Source organism: Xenopus laevis, chromosome 3L (genome assembly GCF_017654675.1).
Source record: "Xenopus laevis strain J_2021 chromosome 3L, Xenopus_laevis_v10.1, whole genome shotgun sequence".
NCBI classification, from domain to species: Eukaryota; Metazoa; Chordata; class Amphibia; order Anura; family Pipidae; genus Xenopus; species Xenopus laevis.
In genome coordinates, this window is record NC_054375.1 from 117569963 (window position 1) to 117586782 (window position 16820).

The 16820-nt window shown below is 38.4% G+C and overlaps 1 protein-coding gene across 12 annotated transcripts in view; it reads right to left on the reverse strand.

Annotated features, from left to right (window-relative positions):
* The window catches only part of akap13.L (A-kinase anchoring protein 13 L homeolog), a 185204-nt gene that overhangs the window by 54641 nt on the left and 113743 nt on the right, over positions 1 to 16820 (reverse strand). For all 12 annotated transcript variants that reach the window (XM_041586856.1, XM_041586857.1, XM_041586858.1 and 9 more), the window contains 3 exons: positions 10599 to 10671; positions 7928 to 8070; positions 505 to 866 (listed from right to left, as the gene is read on the reverse strand). In XM_041586856.1, the coding sequence (XP_041442790.1) occupies positions 505 to 866; positions 7928 to 8070; positions 10599 to 10671 (578 nt within the window). The remainder of the gene's footprint in view (positions 1 to 504; positions 867 to 7927; positions 8071 to 10598; positions 10672 to 16820) is intronic.

The following is a 16820-nucleotide window of genomic DNA, read 5'->3' on the forward strand; positions in this document are numbered from 1 at the left end:
TATCTCTTAGGCGACATTTGAACAATAATACAAAATGGCTGGCAAATAAAGAGCATTTTGGTTATGCCATAAAACCTGTCATGGTTAACCTGTTGGGTTCGATTTTATTTATCTTATTGTTAACACATTAATGTTGCTCAGTTAAATTAATATTAGAGCTCAGTACACAAATAAAAACAGCCAACCACATAATGTACCTATACCGGATGTTACATAGGATGACAAGCAAACCTAGTTATGCAATCATGGCCACACAGGTAAATATGTAAAACTCCCTAGTTTATCTTTGCCTTAGCTGCATAGCCATTAATACTGTGCAATGAATCCTGAAAGAACACCATTACTGTAGCCTTCTCAGAAAGAAGTTAATGAGGCTGTGGGGCCCATGGGCTCAAGTTAATGATTAGAATAATGACTGGGGTTGACTAGGACATTGCCTGGAGTTTGTCTTGCATTGGCCTTTGAACTAGATTAACAACGTGCAAATAGTAATAATGGGTTTACCTTCTGCGGTTGATCTCGGAGTCATTGGCAGCATGCTTGCCGGGCTCCCAGCTGTGCCTCCTGAAAGGTGACAGGGAGCGCATGGAGCTCTTTGATCGCGAGGGGTGCTGAGAGACTTCAGTGATGCTGTCCATCTCTTCTCCTTCCATCTCAGATATGCCAGTGTTTTCGATTTCCCTTTCTTCTACAGATGCCGTAACCGTGCTGCTGCAACTGCTGTCCAAGCTGAGTCTGTCTCTAAATTTTTTGGTCTGAGGAAGGGAGATGTCGCTACCATGGGAAGAGTTTCTTTCAAGAGATGCGGTATCATCGGTGGAAGAACTAGAACTGCTGGCATCACAAAGGCACGGACTCTCTTCGTTCTGAAAAATAAATAAACTGTATTTTTGTCTGTGCTGGAAACATATTTTTAAACAATTAACATAAATTAATTAACTAACAGATTTTTTTCCCCACTAGACATTTAAAGTCGCAAAGAGCAAAACAATTCGCACCAATAAGACTAAAAATCCACATCTCGCAATGCAATATTGTTTCTTAAATTGTTATTGCATTGCGAATTTCAATTGCGCACTCTAACGAAGTGCTTGAGGGTGTCATAATCTTTTGGAGCAAACATAACGACTTTTTCAGTAAGAAGTTTTATTATATTCAATACGCATTGGCGCAAACTATAACATTCGCAAATGGTCTTCCACTGTCGGAAGTTGTTGGTAAACAGTTTCTGGGCTCGCAAAAGCTATATTAAATTCGCGCAAAGCAAAATTTGTTCGCGCAAAGGCATTGCGAATAGTTTTTCCGTTAGCGACTTTTATTACATTCCCCCAATAATGTTTTAATGCAAGCATCAATGACATTGAAACTGACAATTAAGATTATGTCTAGGGGCATATTTATCAAGGGTTGAATCGTAAATTTGAATTAAAATTTTCGAGTTTCAAAATTCACACATTCGAATTTTAATCCCCCTATTCGAATGTAAATTTGAATGTGAGATTTACACCTCAGACGTGGAAACAGTCCTAATTAGAATATTCGGCATCGAAAAACTTGCCCACTTCATGTACAAGTCAATGGCAGAGGTCCGTTGAGCCATTTGGAGATGTTAATAGCCTTCCTGACTTTCAAGTTTTTTTGTTTTTTTTCGGGCGGAAAATTTGATTCATATGAATCAAATACGAATCAAATTTTCGGGCAGAACCAATTGATCGCATATTATCCATTCAAATTTCTTTTACATAACCTTTTTAAAAAATTCACATAATTTTGACAGTCAACCTAAGTGTTTGATGTGTTAGGTATTCCTAAACGTATAAAGATTCTGCAAGCATTGGTTTGTCATTAGGGATGCACCGAATCCACTATTGTGGATTCGGCCGAACCCCGAATCCTTCGCGAAAGATTCTACCAAATACCGAACCGAATTTGAAACCCTAATTTGCATATGCAAATTAGGATTCCGATTCGGTTCAGCTGGGCAGGAGGATTCGACCGAACTGAATCATGCTGAAAAAGGCCGAATCCTGGCCGAATCAGATTCAGTGCATCACTATTTGTCATACTTGAATTCTTTAGTTAAACCACAGATTTGGTATGTAAGGTGGTTAGAGGAATCAGAGTATAAGAGGCAATTTAGCAAAAAAAGATGTTTAATTAAATTACAAAGGACTGCAGAAGGAATGCTGAACTGACACAGGTACCTGATGGTAAATATGTTTAGAATTCAATAGTGAGAACCTCTGGGATTCTTTTCACTCAAGAGGAATGCAGTAAACAAAGGTTCATCCACGAAAACAATTTTCGCTTGGTATATTTTTAGTATTAGAATCGCATCTCTCAGGGGGGTTTTTCTGCAGAAAGCATGAAGCCAAGATTGACAGCTTCTTTGCAGAATTCTGTTGTTTATTTTTCTTTATGAAGAGGAATATTTATAAAGCAGTGTTAAAAAAATGCTACAGAATAATTTCTATTGATGTCTTTTGCTTAGCAGGACACTGTTTTCGTTATGACGCTTTTTATTCATCCCATTCATATCAAGAGATATTAACGTGGCCAGAAAGGAAATTCCAGCATAATTCCAACATCCTATCTTCAATAAATAGGTGCCAGGAAGTATCTACATTGGAATATACACACTAATGGAAGCATAGGGTTTATTCCACGCTCTATAAAAAGCTGCTATACAGTACTACAATTCATTTTATACCTATTTTTGTTTTCTTTTTCAGTGTGATTTTAGATACATCACTCATTCTCTATTTCTGTCCTTTTTCTAGTCCTGCAATCAACTTTTTGTTGAAGTTGTGAAATTCTAAGAGCATGTAGCTTCTCCCTGAATGGCTTATGTGTACTGTATGTACCTTTTAAGTTTACTCTCCTTTGCATTTATAACCTCCAGTAAGAGCCAGCTGTATATAGGGCTTATATATTATTATTATTACTGTAGCACCATACTTCTAAGCTGAGTTGGACTCAATTTGCTAAACTGGGCCAGGTCATTTTGTATTTAAAAAGGCAATGCTAAACCTTACCCGGGGCAGAGAGTTAGGAGCAATGACAGCCCCATTAGCAACGAGCCAAGGGGACTGTCATCTCAGTCCAGCAACAGGACTGACTCATTTTGCATTTATATTTTTATGTATTTGGTATATATTCTTTCCAAAAATGCATTGGGTAAACCTACAGTTAGTTAGTGGAATTTTTTGTCATTATAATTGAAAGTATGCTAATTTCTGGAACAGAACTCAGAATGCACGGGACTTTTCGAATTAGCTGTATTTTCTCACACACAATAAAATATATTTCTGATATGTGTGTCCATGTTCTGAATTTTTTTTGGGGGGGGGGATATTTAGAATCCTATATCTTGTAACAGAAGTGTTAGGTTGCCCTGGAGAAAAAAAAAAAAATATATATATATATATATAGTCATTGCTGTGTATGTGCTTGCTGAACTACCACTTGGCACTCAGGCAGTTGGTGGTTTTTTTTTTGTGTGCCCTTCATTACTATGGTGTTCAGTTCAATGATGTAACATTGTTAATAATCTTCAGCTCCACACATCTTTATGTTTTAAATGTCGGTTTTTTATAGAATTGACATTAAGAAGTTTTTCCATCCATACCCCTCCCAATTTGGGGAGTTCCGAGTTAACTGTCACATGACATCTTGCACAGCTTATGAGGGGATGAGTGCTATGGTGTTTTAACTATTTATACCTGTAACATTTTACTAAGTAGTTTATGGTCTTGAAAATGGTCTTAGATATCGACCGAAACGTCGACCTGCTTTTTTAAATGTACTAAATAAAATGTAAGTTTTTTAACTTTTCGATGGAATACCTGTGTGCATCCTTATTTTTGGATTTTATATATATATATATATATATATATATATATATATATATATATATATATATATATATATATATTTCCCCGTCCATACAAGAAAAATGCCCTGAACTGAAGGTGTGCAACTATACTCATGATTCTTCTGGCAGTGAAAGGATTAAGGATATTTTTCTTAAATGTAAGTGTAGTTGAATGCAATTTTTTTTCTTTTTGCTAGTAGCCCACAAAGCTAGCATTCAGTCTACAGCTCTCCTCTTCTCAAACCAGGCTGAAATGCATTACATAAAGAAACTACCCTAGGGGTGCAGGTGTAAGAGCAAGAGTGTGCCCCTTAGTGCCTACTTACATAGCATTTATGCCCAGGGGTTGCTGCTCTCTGCACTGAGTACCATATAAAAAATCTGGCGTTCAGTGCAGGCAGCAGCATTGGGAGGCATGGCTCAGCCCTGTGCCTGGTAAGGACACAACCCCAATACAGGTTGTGATCTCTGCATGAAAATAACGCACATGTTAGGGCCTGGTGAAGGGATGTTTTGCAAATGAGGCCTGTGTTCTCTTAGGAGACAATAAAAGCAGGTTTGCATTTATATAACTATGGCAGAAGGTTACAACAACCTTTTTAACTTTTAGCACCCATTCTGCCAGTCTGATGTGAAATGGAAATTAAGCTAGATTTATTTAAGTGCACTGGCACAAATTTCATTTTTTTTTTTTTTTAGACGTTGTGTCCTTTTGTGCATTGTGTGGAACTTCTCAGAGGCACTGATAGGCGAGAGGAATGGAAATACGTGCTGCCTGTTGCTAACAGCAAGCCTGAGACTGAGCAGACAAGGAAGTGATCTCATGCGCTACTCATCTGTCTGTGACACATTGTTGCAATATCTGCCTGCAGTTCACAGACTTTTTTTTTTTTTTTTTTTTTTCAAAAGAAAATAAGCTCTGTAGTAGCAACAGTGGGCTCTTAGATATAAACACATTCTAACAGTTCAAAATAAATAAATTCAGTAGGGCTAATGAAAGAGAACAAGCCACCAGTGTTTGCACTTGGCTTCTCTCCGCCGCACTGCTCCCGGACTTCATCCGTTTAGGCTCAGAGCATCCACAGAACACCTGCAGGACACTGGCCATGAATGCACAAGTCATCCTCATTAATGTCCCTATTATCAGTGTTTTTTAAGCTGTCCTAGAGCAGAGGGATTCAGCCCCATCCATTCAGATGTCAGTACAGCTTTAAAATCCCCAGGAAGGAAGTGAGCGAGCTGTACTTTTTCTGTACTCCTTCTCTCTGGCCTGGGGTTTAACTACAGAGGAAGCAGACCCTGCGGCTGCAGGGGGGGGGGCAGGAAGTCCAGGGGCCCCTTGAGCCCCTAATTCATATACAATTTCAAAATATATATTTTGGGGGCCTGAATAATAATTTGCTTTGGGGCCCAGTAATATGTAGTTACACCAATGTCTTCTGCTCTAAGATCCTAAAGGGACAATGATAGCAATTTGTGCAGCAGTATTTTTACACCCCCATTTAGTGTTTTAAACTCAAAGAACTTTGAGCAATCGCCCTTTGAACAATCGGGGTGATCGAAGCAAACAGAAAAAGTTGTTTTTTTTAAAAAAATAAATAAATAAACATTTACAGTTATTTGACTTTTATTTTAGTAGTAGTATAGTATTTTATGTAGTTAGTATATGGGTATATATAATTTATGTGAAGGTATGGAGGGATGTTTGTATGGATGCTGGGTTTTCATTGGAGGGGTTGAACTTGATGGACTATGTAACTATGTCATTTTTACCCTGTTAATGGTATATAATTGCAGTCAGAGACTAACTAACTTATCTATAATTATGCAACGTTTAGTCAGAATATATTTGCTAAGGATACTGGGAGTAACAGTACAAGCTCAGAGCTCACAACAGAGCTCAGAGCAAATCCCCATCCAGTGCCATTATATAAATAAACAGTTAATTGCCTTTCTCCTCCCCCCTCCTTAACTCAGAGTTACATATTTCTAGTTTTCTTGGCTTAAAAAGATTTTCCAAAGCTCTGTGTGATCCTTATGCTGTGGAAAACCCTCTACTCATTTTCTATAAAATGTCCCGCTTGTGTAAAGCAATAGTCATGCCTAAAATCCTGCTCTAATAACATACGGTTATCTGATTGAGGGGCCAGGCAAGTGGCTAAACTGTACATGAATGCTGCTCATTGAGTTAAGTAACAAGCAAGGCCGGCATGATGTCAGCAGCTAAGGGAGGGGAGGGATGAAGTAAGTCCAGCGAGGAGGGTGCGCGTTTACCAAGTGGAGGAGGGTAAGGATTTCCGGTCATTTTTACAAGATGATATCACCCTGTCTAGGCTGTGGTCTTTTCCTATTCAGTGGAAAATGTTTGCTGTCATTCATTAATGATTTAACAATAGAAATGTCTTCTGTGTACACTAAACCCCATCACTTTGCACAATCACGAGTCTGATAGGAGTCAGCGGAGTACAGCTCAGCCTGAAACATCTGTCTGTGACATTCTATTGTCTGAAGGTGAGGCTTCCATATTAGAATTATTCTTATTTAAAATAGTTACAGGAACAATACTGCAGACTCCTGTCTCCCCCTTTATCCCTAAGTAAACAGTTCCTTTAGCCTGCCATGTTTCCTGTATATAAGGCCAAAATTAGAAAAGGGAATGGCAGGCAAGTATCATGTCAGTGTCCCAGATTAGTGATGAGCTGGTTACCTATTCCCAACCTAAACTTTACTCCACCAGCTGTACCATTATTATTTATATACCCATAATGAACCTGCCCATCTATAGGATGTCACTAGAGAGGCGGTACAGGCAGGTGTGAGTATAAAAATTTGATGAGTGCAAAGTGATATCCTTTGGGAAATACATGCTCCATCAGAATGCAACATTAATGTTATTCATTGTATTCAATATCAGATCCTTATGTACTTATTCCCCCTTACAGATGGCACCAGCACGTAAGAGTGTTTAGGTGTTATTTCACAAAATTCCAGCATTACTGCATACTCATAATAGTATGATGAGATAAGTAGAGGAGATACAATCATAAGAACTTGCTATTGGTGCTTTTATGCAACAGGGGAACAAATTCTACAAATATATAGCCAGTATATGCTATGTTTAAATACGTGAGCTTATTGCTATACATGGTGACCCGGGTGCACACGCCGCAGACCTTCAGCAAGGGGAGCACATACCAGGGAACTTCAAATGAGACTGGCACAAGCCTGGACCCATGAAGTAGTAAAGCCGGAGTCAGATGGTCAAAGGTTAAAAAAGCTTCCAGTTATTTTCCATAAATTAAGAACCAAGGCCTGACGCGTTTCATGTCTACCAGGGACACTTAGTCATAGGCTATGAATAAGTGTCCCTGGTAGACACGAAACATGCCAGGCCTTAGTTCTTAATTTGTGGAAAATAAAATGTATTTTTTTTTTAACCTTTTACCATCTGACTCCGGCTTTACTACTTTGTGGGTCCAGGCTTGTGCCAGCCTCTTTTGAAGTTCCAGAGAAACAAATTCTATAGATTTCCAGCAAAAAAAAACCAAACAGTTCCATTTCCAGTGATTATTCACCAGTTAGCATCATGGCACACAGAAGGCCAATTCAGAACAGGGATTTAGAGAGATGCCACAGATTACATTTCCTAATGAAAGATAAACTGTCAAAAATTTCATCGAGAGCACAAATATATGGGAATGAAATGACCATTCTTTCAATTTACAAACAAAAAAGAAGTTCAGGTTTACTTTCCTATTAAAAAGAGATGTGCTGCCTGAGCTACTGTTCCATCTCCCAAAATCTTCTTCTGCTCTCCTGGCAGCTGTTCTGAGTTACATGCTAGGTTTTGGGATAGGACCCTCCATCTGCCCCACATACATTTTACCACTAACAGACATAAGGGAAGCAGATGCGTGACAAGACATGAGGCTGCAACCACAGCTTTTTTCACTCACTGACAGTCTCTATCTACAGAGGCAAAAAACCCAGATATGTGCAAGGAATATAAATACAAATAAATATTAAGGCAACAAATGGTAAAAAAAACCTTACCTTCGGAAAAACCATCTCATCCAGAGCTTCTGATGACACTTGGAACATGTCAGATTCACTAGCAGAATCCCTCTTATTCTTTTCTTGAGAAGGGTCTTCGATGCAGAGTCCATCCTCCAGAAACCCGCTGCTGCTGTTGCACACTAGGGCATTGCAAGACACACAAGAGTGGGGTTGTTAACAGCACTAAAGCAATTACATATCTGAATAACATTTTAATGGACTTTTATGGCCCATTTTATTTGGATATCTAGAGTCATAAAATGTTAAGCATTGAATTTATTTAGCAAGACACATAGTAAAGGAATATATTGTTTTTGCATTTTACTTTGAACCTTCTTTATTAGGATGTTGAAGGGTTCAATCAAGGGTTCACACAGGTTTCCTTCTCTGTCACTGTAAACACAGTGAGCGGATTCTGTTATGTTGCCTTCACTGGATGAGATAGTTTCCCCAGAAAGCAGTGTAAAGTAAACTCAAAGGAAGATGCAAATGTACTAAAAATGCCTCAGCACAGGTAATATTGCAGGCCCTATTTGTGTACATGCAAGAATGTAGAGGCACAATTCTATCATAATGTTATGTTTAGAGAAGCTTAGCAGCATGTTTTTCTTTTTAAACCATCAAAATGAAAGCTCATAAAACTATCATAGAAACTATTTGGTGGGGGGGGGCAAAGAGCCATATTCAATTCAGTGAGAAAACATTATCTCATGGTTCATCACGTGAAAACTCGTGGACAAGATTCAATTTGAGGTGAAAAAAACGTTTCTCCCAATTCAGTTCCAGTTTTTTTTTTCCCCATAGACCTCAATAGAGTTTTCAAGTTATAAACAGTGAGATAAGTTTTTTTCTGAGTTGAATGTCATCTCAAATTGAATCTCGTCCATCTCATCTCGTTCATGTGATAAACCTTTTCCTCGATGAATTGAATCTGGCCCCATGTTGATGGAAAAGTCATGGTAAATTTGGAAGGTTTCATGGTTTCAACATCTTGGTACCCAGCAGCCAAAAATAACAAGCTAAAAAAAAAAAAAAAAAAAAAAAAGTCTCCCGACATGCAAACAAATCTGTCTGAAAATAATCTGTTAGCCGACACTCCCATGGAAAAACCACAAGGAAGTTTCAGAATCATCATGACAATCACGAGCCACAGAATAAGTGGAAACAAACGCGGAGGACAGGAAAACCCTTCATATTGCAAAAATCAAACAAAATAACAAGAAAGCAAGAGCGAAATCTGGGGAAAGAGATAAAAGAAAATAAAGTCAATCCCAGAGCCAGATAGGGGATCCTGTCATCTTTTTGAAGGGTACAGCCAACAATTTACAATTATGAAAGTGGCAGCCAAAAAAGCCATAGCAGCAGCTACAGTCTAACACATTAAAGGAATTGTTCAGCATAAAAATAAGAATTGGGTAAATAGATAGGCTGTGCAAAATAATTTTTTTTTTCAAATATAGCTAGTTAGCCAAAAATGTAATGTATAAAGGCTGAAGTGAGTGGATGTCTAACATAATAGCCAGAACACTACTTCCTGCTTTTCAGCTCTCTTGGTTTCCTCTGATTGGTTACCAGGCAGTAACCAATCAGTGACTTGAGGGGGGCCCTATGGGTCACAACTGTTTGCTTTTGAATCTGAGCCGCATGGAGATTTATATTTTAGCCAGCGGAAAGGTAGGGGAGGCCTTCTTTTTTTTTTTTTTCATTTAAAAAAGAAAAAAAATGAGAATGTAGCACAAATCTAGAAAACGGGCACAACTCTGGCATACACACACCTAGGCATTAAACGCTGCAGCTTTACAAATAGCTATTTCCTTTAATGGCAAATTATAAACTATTTTGGCATAGAATTAAACACACAATATGCCCCAAATGAATGCCATATATGCAAATCTGGGTAAAAAATTATTATATTATGTCATTCCAAATGTTATACTATTTGTAGGGATGTTGCATTAGGTTAACTTTATTTCATTTTCCAGCTATTTGCTCATTAATTTCAAGGCAAGTGTTCTATTATATCCAAAGACAAGATGTTACTATTTGTACTTGTTCCTTTACACTCGTAAGTAAGGTTGGAACCTTTTCTAAATAAAATACTGTACTTCTCACCTAGTAAAGGGGTTATTCATCTTTGAATTAACCTTTGGTATGATGTAGGGAATGTTATTCTGGACAGTTTTCAATTGTTTTAATTTTTTTTTAGTTATTTAGTTTTTTATTCAGCAGCTCTCCAATTTGCAATTTCAGCAACCTGGTTGCTAGAGTCCAACCATGCAACCATTCACTGATTTGAATAAGAGACTGGAATATGAATAGGAGAGGCCTGATAAGTAAGATGAGTAATAAAAAGTAGCAATAATAATATATTTGTAGTCTTACAGAGCTCTTGTTTTTTTCAGATGGGGTCAGTGACCCCCATTTGAAAGCTGGAAAGAGTCAGAAGAAAAAGGAAAATAATTCAAAAACTATAAAAAAACAAAACAAAAAATGAAGTCCATAGAAAAGTTGCTTAGAATTAGCCATTCTATAGCATTCAAAAAGTTAACCACCCCTTCAACAACATTTTGAATCATGCATTATTAAACAACCCTAATTGTAGTTAATTGAGAGCCTGAGTGTTACAATACATAGAAAGTACAAGTATATAAAATAAAAACCATCAGACCTTTAGGTTGCTTGGATTCCAGGAGGTCTGAATGTGAGCAGGGCTCTATGGAACAGCAGACTTCTCTGTTAATCTAGGAGAGAAATAGCAGAGATATTAATGAACCAATATTCATCAAATATCATTAGAACCTTTAAATTAAAACAAAAGCATCACTGTACAGAACAGAAAGTAAAGCTGATGTACATATGATGGACAGAAAGAACATTTGTTGATATATAACAGTAAACTCCTTGCAGGAGGGAGTCAAGGTGGGAGCTGCTAAGCGAGTGTTGCATGTGACTAAGTGTTGCATGTGAATTAAGTGTTAAGCAGCGTTAAAAAACTTAAGTCGTTTAAAACCGAAAAGGCGTTTGTGAGGAATTGCATTTGGGAGACTGTAAGTACCCAGTGTAAATATGCATGCAAGTGGGTGTGCTGGTATCACTCAGTGTGTGTCTTGTCATATGTATGTGGTGTTGGAGCAGAAGTTCCATGCAGTATTTAAATGTGAGAGATGTCGGTGAGTTTTCATCTTGTAATCTGAACTGCAGACTCTAAGGGGTGAACTTGCAGCACTGAGAGCAGCGGAAAACGAGAGGGAGGAAAGGAGGCTCAAAGAGCAACCACTGGCAGGAGCTAGTGGAGTGGGGGGAGGAGAAGGGGCAGTGGAGGCTAATGAGGAAGGAAGGTTTGTGACAGTAAGGAGGGGAAGTAGGGGACAGAAGAGTAGGGGGGCTGGTCCACAGCTTGTCCAAAACTCAAAAGCAAATTCGCCGTTTTGGCTGAAGATGCTGGGGAGGAAAACTGTGAACTGGCATGTATGGAGCACACTGACTTTCAGAGCACCCTGTGAGGCAGTGTCTCTAATACGGGTTGTGGGTGGATTGCAAGGAAGGAAAGGCAGGTTTTAGTTATAGGGGATTCAATTATTAGAAAGGTGGATAGGGTAATCTGTCGTAAGGCCCCTACATGCCGAACAGTCTGCTGCTTGCCTGGTGCTAGGGTTCGGCATGTGGTGGAACGAGTGGACAGATTATTGGGAGGGGCTGGGCAAGACCCAGCGGTCTTAGTACACCTAAATGACAAATTTAGGAGGTGGTGAAGTCCTCAAGAACGATTTTAAAAACTAGGTGTAAAGTTGAGGGTGAGGACTTCCAAGGCAATATTCTCAGAGATATTACCTGAGCCACGAGCAATGCTAAGGAGACAGCGGGAGCTTTAGGGAGATTAATGCGTGGCTGAGAGATTGGTGTAGGGAGGAGGGTTTTGGAGAACTGGGCTGATTTCTCAGTCGACTACTGACTTTTTGCTAGGGATGGGCTGCACCTCAATGATGATGGTGCAGCTGTTTTGGGAGAAAAGATGGCTAGAGGGTTGAAGGAGATTTTAAACTAGGTGTGGGGAAGGGTTCAGGAAAAGATTCAGTGGAAAACAGGTTAGATGAGATAGTGGGCAAAGAAAGGGAAAATGGGGGAGGAGATTTGGCTGGGGGTAATGTTAAGGATAGGGAGGACCACATGTCATATGTTCAATATTGTACCAGTATTAAATGTATGTTTGCAAATGCAAGGAGTCTGACTGTTAAAATGAGAGAGCTGGAAGTGCTGGTGGGAAAATATGATGTAATTGGTGTGGCCGAAACATGGCTGAATGAGTCGCATGACTGGGCAGTAAATATCTGTGGCTATACTTTGTTTCGGAGGGACAGAGGCAATAGAAAAGGAGGAGGGGTATGTCTGTTTGTTAGGCAGGATTTAAAAGCTTATATAAAGGAGGAGGTTATGTTAGAAAATGAGGGGGCAGAAGTCTTATGGGTGGAGTTCTTCACCAATTGTAAAGAGTCCAGCAAATGAATTGTAGGCGTATGCTATAGACCCCCTAATGTAAGTGAGGAGGAGGAGGATGCAAAGCTCCTCATGTAAATAGTAAAGGCTGCTAGTTTGGGTAAAGTAATGATAATGGGGGATTTTAATTACCCAGATATTGACTGGAGCAACAGTACTGCCAGATCAGTTAATGGGAACAAGTTTATAAACTTGTTGCACGACAATTTTATGGCACATGTTGTTGAGGAGCCTACTAGAAAAAATGCTATTCTGGATCTAGTGATCTCAAATGACCCAGAACTTATAGCAAATGTGCAAGTCATTGAACCCCTGGGTAAAAGTGACCATAATGTTATATCATTTAATGTCTGGTGCAAAAAACAAATATATACTGGGGCAACAAAAACCATACATTTTGGAAAAGCTAATTTTAGTGCCTTGAGGACTGCCCTACAGAGTATTGATTGGGGCAATACGTTTTCAGCTAAAAACACAGAACAGAAATGGTTGTCATTTAAAATGATATTAAATCATTACTGTTCTCAATTTATTCCCTTAAGGAGTAAATGTAGAAGCTCTAAGAATCATCCTGTGTGGCTTAATACAGAAGTAAAGAAGTTAATAGGAAAGAAGAGAAAGGCATTTAAAAACTACAAATCTGTTGGGACAGAAGCTACATTTAATGAATATAAACACTGTAATAAATGTTGTAAATCAGCAATCTGGAAAGCAAAGAAAGGAAATGAAGAGTTAATTGCAGTGGAGGTGAAAACTAACCCTAAAAAGTTTTTTAAATATATTAATAGTAAAAGGATGCAGGTTGAGAGTGTTGCTCCATTAAATAATGGTACCAGTATCATTGTAGCAGATACAGAAAAGGCAAATGTGCTAAATCAGTTCTTTTCTTCAGTGTATACAATAGAGGAGTCTGAGTTCCCAGGCTCACTTTATAGCTGCACTAATTGCTCAGCTCAGACTCAGGATATGATTCATAAAGCTTTAATAAAAATTAATGTAAACAAGGCTCCAGGGCCTGATGGCATACACCCCCGGGTTCTAAGAGAACTTAGTTCAGTTTTAGACCAGCCCCTATTTCTGATTTTCTCAGATCCACTTTCATCTGGTATGGTGTCTATGGATTGGAGAAAAGCTGATGTTATTCCAATATTTAAAAAGGGATTACGATCTCAGCCTGGCAATTATAGTAAGTTTGACATCTGTGGTGGGCAAATTATTTGAAGGCTTGTTAAGGGATCACATTCAAAATTTTGTCCTAGTCAATGGCATTATGAGCAGCAATCAGCATGGCTTTATGAAAGATAGGTCATGTCAGATAAATTTGATTGCTTTTTATGATGAGGTAAGTAAGATGCTGGACAGTGGGGGGCAGTAAATGTGATCTATTTGGATTTTGCCAAAGCGTTTGATACTGTGCCCCACAAACGACTGTTTTCTAAACTAAGGTCTGTTGGGCTTAATGAAGTCGTTAGCACGTGGATAGGAAACTGGCTACAGGATCGTGTACAGAGGGTGGTTGTTAATGGTACATTCTCTACTTGGAATAAGGTTCTTAGTGGGGTCCCTCAGGGCTCGGTATTGGGTCCACTTTTATTTGACTTGTTCATTAATGACTTTGGGGAGGGTATTGTAAGTAATGTATCAGTGTTTGCAGATGACACAAAACTATCCAGCCCAATTAATTCCATCCAGGATGTGGCATCCATGCAACATGATCTTGACAAACTGGCAGTCTGGGCAAATGAGATTCAATGTTGATAAATGTAAAGTCATGCACCTGGGATGTAAAAATATCCAAGCCACTTATACCCTTAATGGGACTGCACTAGGCAAATTCATAATGGAAAAGGACCTTGGAGTCCTTGTAGATGATAAACTTGGCTGTAGCAAGCAATGCCAGTCAGCAGCATCAAGGGCAAATAACGTCTTGCTGTATTAAAAGTGGCATAGAGTCACGGGAGGAGGGTGTCATTCTTCCACTGTATAGAGCACTTGTAAGGCCCCATCTAGAATATGCCGTACAGTTTTGGTCTCCATCACTTAAACAGGACATTATTGTATTAGAGAGGGTAAAGAGAAGGGCAACTAAGCTGGTAAAAGTTATGGAAAATCTTAGCTATGAGGAAAGACTGGCCAAATTGTGGATGTTCACGCTGGAAAAGAGGTGCTTAAGGGGTGATATGATAACAATGTATAAATATATAAGGGGATCATATAATAATCTCTCTAATGCTTTATTTACCAGTAGGTTTTTCCAGCTGACACGGGGTCACCCATTTCGATTAGAAGAAAAGAGGTTCCGCCTAAATATTCGGAAGGGGTTTTTTACAGTGAGAGCTGTGAAGATGTGGAATTCTCTCCCTGAATCAGTTGTACAGGCTGATACATTAGATAGCTTTAAGAAGGGGTTGGATTGCTTTTAGCAAGTGAGGGAATACAGGGTTATGGAAGATAGCTCATAGTACAAGTTGATCCAGGGACTAGTCCGATTACCATTTTGGAGTCAGGAAGGAATTTTTTCCCCCTCTGAGGAAAATTGGAGAGGCTTCAAATGTATTTTTTCTTTCCTCTGGATCAACTAGCAGTTAGGCAGATTAAAAAAATAACTAAAAGGTTGAACTTGTTGGACGTGTGTCTTTTTTCAACCTTACTTACTATGTATATAATAAAATAGATGATAAAGGAGTTAGAGAACCCTGCTCATTACAGGATAAAATCTCCCAGTAGTCAGTGCAACTGCACTGGTAAAATCTGGTAAAATGCTCACATATAGTGGTGTCAAATTATGATTTTAATTGTTATGGAATAAAGTGAGTTTAGCTGAACGAGATGGTTTTTTGCTTAAAAATAGTTTTTCAATTATTTTCCTAGCTCTCCCATAGCTTTCCTGCTTTCAAATGGGGGGACCCAACAGTCAAAAAACTATTGCTCTGGGAGTTTTCCTAATAATTTTATTATTATTGCTACATTTTATTCCGTTCATTTCAATCCAGTCCGTAACTTGTTCATATTCCAGGCTCTCACTCAAACCACTGCCTGGTTTCTAAGGTAAACACAACCCTAGCAACCAGATAGCTGCTAAATTTCCAAATCGGAGAGCGGCTGAACAAAAAGCTATATAACTGAAAAACCACATGAAAAATGAAAACCAATTGCAGGTTGTCTCAGAATATAAACATCTAGGTAATACTAAAAGTTAATTTAAAGGTGAACAACCCCTTTAAGTTGTGGAAAAGTAATATTTAGTACTTAGTTGTCCAATATTATTATAACCACTTTTGACTTTCTCTATAAGCATAAAGGCACTCCTCTAGCTAACTGGATTCCACAGCTGATTTCTTTTTATCACACATTCAGGTTATAGTAAACAAGGCTTCCCCACATAGCACTTACAGCAGCCACACAGTAGCACAAATATGGAAGAGGGACCTGTGCATTCGATTAGTGCTGTACAACATTTTCCACGCCAATTATTCGCATGTTTGGGTGACAGATTTTTATAAGGATGTACGAAGAATTCAAAGAAGCCAAATCATTAGCTGATGTATGCCCAAGCATAGGCACCATAACTGTAATTTGAGTGGAATGCTATTGATCTGTAGAGCAATGTGGACACTATTCAGTCCATACGTTGTTCTACATAAATCTAAACTAGTGGCCTCTGGGTACAAAACTGTTATGAGATGGAAGAATGGTAGACAAGCCTAGCGTTAGCAAGTGATCCATTTTGAACATACCCAAAATCTAGGCATCCCCCAGTAAACAGAATTGCTAAATTAAAATTGCTAAATTGCAAATTCTAACACAATTTGCAAATGATTAAAAAAAAATATTATTATTTATGTTTTTTTTAGTTCTTTAGCAGCTCTCCAGTTTGCAATTTCAGGTTGCTAGGGTCCAATTTACCCTAGCAATGATCAAGATAAAAGACAAATATAAATAGGAGGTTATTTAAATATTATAAGTATTATAATTAACATTATGAGTAATACAAATTAGCAATAACAATTCATGTGTACCTTTAAAGAGCATTTGTTTTTTTGATGGGGGTTAGAGCTATTTGAAAGCTGTAAAGAGTCAGAAGAAGAAGGCAAATAATTCAAAAAAGAAAAGCGAATGCCAATTGAAAAGTTGCTTAGAATTAGCAATTCTAGAACATACTAACAGTTAATTTAAAGGTGAACCACCACTTTATTTTGACCAGGGGATGACTAGGTAAGATTACAAGGTATAGTGTCCCTTTAATGTTTTCTTTTGCATCAATTGTTTTTTCCCCCCTAAAGCAAAATTTCAGCAGCAAAATTGTGCCCCTTAGTTCTAAAACATTGTTTTTGCACGAGGTCAAGGCAGCACTGTCCGTCCTGTGTGCAATATGGCAGGCAGTAAATAGAGGACC